Source organism: Hibiscus syriacus, unplaced genomic scaffold (assembly GCF_006381635.1).
Source record: "Hibiscus syriacus cultivar Baekdansim isolate YM2019G1 unplaced genomic scaffold, ASM638163v2 tig00110890_pilon, whole genome shotgun sequence".
Taxonomy (NCBI): Eukaryota; Viridiplantae; Streptophyta; class Magnoliopsida; order Malvales; family Malvaceae; genus Hibiscus; species Hibiscus syriacus.
The window spans coordinates 11,603,887-11,610,381 of NW_024062900.1; the positions used below are offsets into that span (position 1 = coordinate 11,603,887).

At 33.5% G+C, this 6,495-nt stretch overlaps 1 protein-coding gene across 1 annotated transcript; it reads right to left on the reverse strand.

The window, feature by feature from the left end:
- Window positions 1-260: 260 nt before the first annotated feature.
- Window positions 261-5,711, reverse strand: LOC120144872 (casein kinase 1-like protein HD16). The gene is made up of 18 exons (XM_039158834.1): window positions 5,578-5,711; window positions 4,668-4,793; window positions 4,393-4,592; window positions 3,953-4,078; window positions 3,788-3,861; window positions 3,637-3,706; window positions 3,489-3,544; window positions 3,295-3,366; window positions 3,116-3,210; window positions 2,958-3,024; window positions 2,586-2,715; window positions 2,266-2,484; window positions 2,037-2,167; window positions 1,717-1,891; window positions 1,536-1,626; window positions 1,088-1,245; window positions 820-1,008; window positions 261-430 (listed from the first exon to the last, which is right to left on the reverse strand). The coding sequence occupies exons 2-18, from the start codon at window positions 4,762-4,764 to the stop codon at window positions 371-373; spliced, it is 2,010 nt and encodes a 669-aa protein (XP_039014765.1). The 5' UTR covers window positions 4,765-4,793; window positions 5,578-5,711; the 3' UTR covers window positions 261-370.
- Window positions 5,712-6,495: the final 784 nt, after the last annotated feature.

Consider the following 6,495-nt stretch of genomic DNA (forward strand, 5'->3'; position numbering starts at 1 on the left):
GAATCAGCAATTGTTGTGCCATTAGTCATAGGCCTCGTCCAACTAATACGATCCTGATTACATTACATTTTTATTTTATTTTTAAGTATAACAACACTGATTACAAAAAATCATTCAAGTCTGAACAGATTCCACACGGTATGACAATTCAAACCTGATTCAATGAACTTTTATGTTTTACATACTCAAAATGATTTCATTAATAACAAGTTATAATTGGTAATTGGATTTGAATAATTACCTTGAAATATAGTTCGTGTAGCGAGTGTAAGCTTGAAAATACAATAGGAATCAGATAAAGTTGAGTTCGAAATGTAAGATACAAGATGGCAGTGTTGGAGTTCACTCGAATAGGCTTCCAAATACCACTTCAGGACACCGTCCTCCCATAGCAAATGGATGAAATATACAGATTTTTCAACCACTTATCCTTCAAAATAGATTAAAACAAGAATCATTAGTGATTACAAATTACATTGTTAATCTAAAATATGCATCCTCAAATCAATTGAACTATTTTAGGTCCAATGATATTTTACTAAGACTGCTTCAAACACCAAAGACACTAATAGAGAAGATATCATAGACCAATAAAAATCATGCATAATGTTACATGTTAGTCAAATGCTTAATGTTCTAAAAAATTAACAACCTCACTTTAACAACTAATAGTGTTGTCCATTTGGTTCTACTAATAACATTGTAGAAGTAGAAGGACCAAATTATGCCAAATTAAAGCAAGAGGGATTAAATATCAATTTTCAGCATAGTAATGAGACTAAAACCATAACCAGACCAAATCACGCAAAATCATTTTACCTTTACTTGGGTACTAGGAAAAGCAGATGTACGCAAAGTTTCTTGCATTACATCTTGTGATTTCCTCTTAGGTGTACTAAGTATGAATGCAGCTTGATCCTCCGTAGCTGCCGCTGATGTAATCCGATACCCTTTTTCCCATCTTCGATGAATCCCCTCACTCGGATAAAGGAAATCGAGTTCAACGACCTAGTAAACAAGTACAAGACAAATAAGTGGTTGCCACAGTGTTATGCAATTTTGTATTATTAGACCGGAACCGGACAACCTGAAGAGAGTAGCCTGCATTTCGGGACATAACAATGGCCCATTTCTTGCCTGCAGCGGTCATTGAGGTCACAGAGAAGCCTTCTTTCCACTTCTTATTAATCCATTTGAAGGGAAACACATCGGTAACTTTGTATGACTGTTGCGTGTAGGGAGTACCTGTAGTGGCGACAAGGAGAAATGCAATAACCTTACCATCATGGAGATTTGATTGATCAAACATGATAATCACGCCTATTTTTCCTAATCTTGAAGGTTAGCTTGAGTTAAGCTGCACTACTACGTCAGTAACCAGAATTTACAGTCCCATCAGTTTGACATACATTGACACAGTAAACATACAAACTTAAAACTTATGAAACTAATCATCCTTCAGGAAATTGATACGGAGAAAAAAAAATTACTTGAAAAATTAGGGCAAACATGAATCTCGAAAAAGCTTTGATTACCCTTTGACATAACAACCAGTGCACTGCCATTGCACGCACCAGCAACTGAGGTGATGTAGTAATTCTTCTCCCACTGCTCCATTATCCACTCCTGAACATACAAACTGTAACGATAAACTTCTCGAGACCACTGATTAAAATCATGAAACAAAAAAACTGACAACTGAATAGTTATTTCTACCTTGTGCAAAAAGATTGGCGATAACTCGTAAACCTGAGATGTAAACCCCAAACCAGCATCCATAACAATGGCCCACAGATTCAATGATGATGCTACACTGCTAATATACAAGCCATCTTCCTTTGCCTTTTCCACATGCTGGTTGAGTCTTGAATCCATAACATTGAAATGATATCTGCAATAAGTACCGTGAGTCAAAATTACATTTCCATAAAAATATTTCCCCATTCAAATGACCTGTGAAGGATATGAAGCCACCAAAATATATAGTATGAGCAGATTATACTAAATACATCTCTGGTTCTGAAGATAACTTTTACCTCTGCTTCATCGGAGTTCTGGAATTATATATTGAGATCCACTGAGAAGCAGGAGAACCAAGCCGAACTTTCTTTTTAAGCTGCTCACCATCTTCCAACTCGGCAAATGGTCTTTCCCTTTTTTGACCCACCTGATGCATTAAAGGTTTATCAAGAAATTCTAAATGATAAGTATATATATTTAAGAAATGGTATTGGCACAAAAACAAGATAAATGGCAGGTAACAACCTTAATAGCTCCATCAATTTGGATAGGATGTATTGATGAGTTGAAATCTATGCTGTTGCGAAAAAGGGAGATGAGCTTTGAGTAATTGGGTTCTTCATCAAATTTCATATTGGCGACAATCTCGAGAAACTGTTGAAATGGAGGAGGACACAAGGAACAAAGCATCCCAGGAGAAGTTCCCATCTTCTTCTTACAAACAAGAAATCCTTTGTTCTCCCCCTGCAGCCCCATAAAACATTAAAGCCCAAGACATTAATGGCAGAAGACAATAACTAAGCTACAAAGTTCCGAAATAAGGTGGAGCAGTTAAAAGTTCTTACAACGTAACCTTGCCAGGGAAGCTTCCCTCTAAGTAGAAATATGAGTGTATAAGCCAATGACTCAAGGTCATCCCTTCGACTTCCTGTCCTACCCAAATGAGCATGTACACTTGCATAACGAACAGTTCCCCTAGAACGGAAAACATAGTAATAAATCCAAATTGGAAATATAAATATTCAAATGTGCCTTCCTTGACTCTGAAGAAAAAACAGGCTATAATAGGAAGGGAAAACTATGCTTAGCTACTTAATAAAGTCTATGAACCCATAACTCTTTATGTAAATAATAAAAAAATAAACAAAACCCTCTGCTGACAAATGTTCATGTTCATGACCTAAAAGAAGCAGTCTTATTTGCTTAGAGTCAATTACCTAAACACATCAGGCTTTTGGTCATACTCAACATGGCTTGCAGATGCTGCCTCCTTCCATCTTGAAGCTGAAAAGGATCAAGAATTGTGGGTCATGCCACAATATACGCTTAAAAACAGTAAAGCATCTCCAGTATAAGGAGCAGAAAACAGCTATACCCAAACCAAGATCAACTAGATACAAGTTCTTCTCATTCGAGGTCCCAGGTTGGCCAAGCAAAAAGTTCTCGGGCTTAACATCCCCATGTACAAAACTGAAGTAGAGAAAACAAATATGGAAAATATACAAGCAGTCAAAGAAGTGAGGAAAAAAAATCAATGCAACAACTTTGAAGTACCCTTTCTGATGAAGCTGCTCAAGAATCGATATTGCCTCCACTGCTATACAAGCAACCATCTCTTCTGTCAGCCTATACCAAGAGAAGAAACAATAAGATATTATAACAAAAAAGTGTCATATACAAAAAATTCAAAGCAAATAATTTTAGGAAAACTTAGTATAATGTTAAAAGAAAGAAAAATAGTTTCATACATCTGATTGTTTGAGTTCCAAACATCCCATAAACTTGGGCCTAGCATATCCATGACCTAGATTCACAAGTTTCAAAGAAACATCAATAAAGATATTTTTTGTTCTACAATACAGCAGTGGCTTTGAAATTCTTCACTGAGAAACTCACAAGGATGTAGTACCCTCCTAGTTGACCTTTGTAATGAACCATGGGAAGTCCATAACAACCATTAAGAGTGCTGAATGGTAATTTTGAGACAGGAAGCAAATTAGGTCATAAAATTTAAGTTCAACTGACTGCATAATGAAATCTGCTATACCTGTAAGCTTGCCATTCATAAGGAGGACCAGAACTACATCCTTTACCATTTCGATGCTCAAGTTTCAAAGCAACCTGCAAAATGAAGAAGGATAATTGCATTAACACCATAGTCAAATTAAGGTGAATTTTCTTCTGGTTAACTAGAGTGCAAGTGAAATGAAACCTCGAAGGCATCAGGTCCACTGCGCCCTGAGCCACCTGAAATCCTTCTTCCAACATAAACCTGCCCAAAACCACCTTTACCAAGTTTTCTGTCTAACTTGTACACAGGAGAGTTCCCTAGCTGTACCTGCCAAAGGATTAGCAAATGGAACTTTAGTAGAAATAGCTTGAAAGGTTGGGCACATTACAATTGGAGATGAAAAATTGTGTAAGTGATCAGCTTGAGCCATATATAACATTTATGAAACCATGCACAGACAGAAAGAAAGCAGCTGTTTTTTTCTATTTTTATATGGAGAACTGGGTATAGTCCTGTGTGGTTACTTACCCTCAATAGTTTACGACATAACAATCCACTAAGACGAGACATTTATCATTCCATTATAACAACGGGTAACTAATGACCCCAGGAGGCAGATTAATAAAAGAGAAAATTAGTACCCTTTCAGGAAGTGAACTAGTGCTTCCTTCTTCCTCAACAGCAACCAATCTTTCTGCACTTTTTTCAACAACCTGCCTCAAAGGCAAGTTTATTCCAGTACAACCCCTGCCACGAGCACCAGAACCAACAAGCTTGCAATTATCATCGGGATTCATTCCTCTACGCCCTCTACCTCTACCTCTGCCTCTGCCTCTACTAGCTGATCATGGATTCTTATCACACAAGGAAACAGCAAGTATAAAACATAAAAAAAAAACTTAAAAAGTGTTGTTACCAGCACCATTCTGAACCATTGGAAGTAAGGAAGCAGGGATTTCTGGGTTGTCATTGGTCCCTTTCGATTGACGAATTCCTCCTCCCAAATCTGCCATTCTTTCCCATGCAAAAAGGAAACTCCCTCCTACCAAATCATAATTCATGTAATTTTATCTAACAATCAATATACCATTTTCTTCATCAACTCACCCCTTAGCAAATCTATAAATTTCCAACCAAAACATACCATAACCACAAAATGCAAATAACATTTATTTAAATGGATAAACATTTGGTTTAGCCAAAAAAAAAACCCTGCAAAAATGGAATTCATAACATATAAAAAGTTGATGATCATTTCTATTTCATTAACCTCGAAAATTCTAGTTCATCAATCATATATCAGAAATTTAGACCTCGAGTGCTAAGCAACCATATGTAAATTGCATGCTTATAACATTAAAAAAAAAACTAAACAATCATCCAAGTAAAATACACTGCAATATCAGATTCGTCATCCAAACTGCAAAACCAACTCTATGATCATCATTAAAAAAAACAGTAAAAACAACATCAATCTTTAGCTTAGAGAAAACCCAAACACTCAAAACTGAATCTTTAATCAATTTCAAACACAAAAACACCATTCAAAAACCGAACGACAATATATTATTGTATAATACTTTAAAACTTTACCAATTGGTTTTCATAATCTTCTACTAAAAAAGAAAGTTCAAATCTTAAAAAAAAAATATCAGCTCTAGACAAAAACCTGATCAAAATCAATAAAATAAATAATTAAAGATCTGACCAAAATCTGACCCCAAATCAATAATTAAAGAAAAATAGCAATCCTCTAATAAAAAATGCATAAAAAATCAATAACCAAAAACCGATTGCTATAAACAATGCACCAGAAAGATACATACCCAAATCGATTTGCCTCTCTTTACTGGGTTTATCTTTTCTTATTGCTTGTGTTTCCGACAAAGCCAGAATACAAACAGATAAACCGAGGGGTATAATAATAATATATAGCCTTTTATTGGAGGAACAAGGAATTGAAATAAAGCAAACCGTGATTTAAAAAGGTTTGGTGCCTCGTATACCAAAAAACAAGTGTTAAAGGTAAAAATACCTACTCCCTATCTTTCAATTTTGAAATTAGACATCTATTACTCTCTGTCAAACTTTTGTAATTTTAATTAATATATTGATAAATTTAATCATTAATGTTTATACATTTTATTAATCTAGCCTTAATTTAAATATATATATATATATATATATATAATTTATATCTTATATAAGTATCGAGAGCGAAATTTATGATTTTTCTTAAAAAAATTAAATTAAATTTACATAATACATAAATGTTGAATATTAGATTTATTATTATATTAATCAAATTATATAAAATTAATAAAAAAATAATATTATGATTAATTGTTATTAATGACTCACTTTCGAAATTAATAAGATTAAATTTTATTTTTAAATTAATTTGTTTACTCAATTTAAAAATAAAAATAATTTATAAAATGTCTTTACTAAAAAAAATATAAAATAAATGTGATTTTAAAATCAAGAAGAAAAACAAATGCAAAATACATAGGACAAGTTGAAGCTTTCATCCATTATCTTTTCTACATTCATTATTATAATACAAATTTGATTACTATTTATCACTATTCATAAATATTATCAATATAATTTATTAATGGATTTTGCACATTTATATATTAATGATTAATGTATTAAAAATAATGCATATAATTGTAGACACTCATTTTCGTCCGGAGTTTTTTTTTATATATAATAATATAGTATAGTTTTTAGAAAACGAT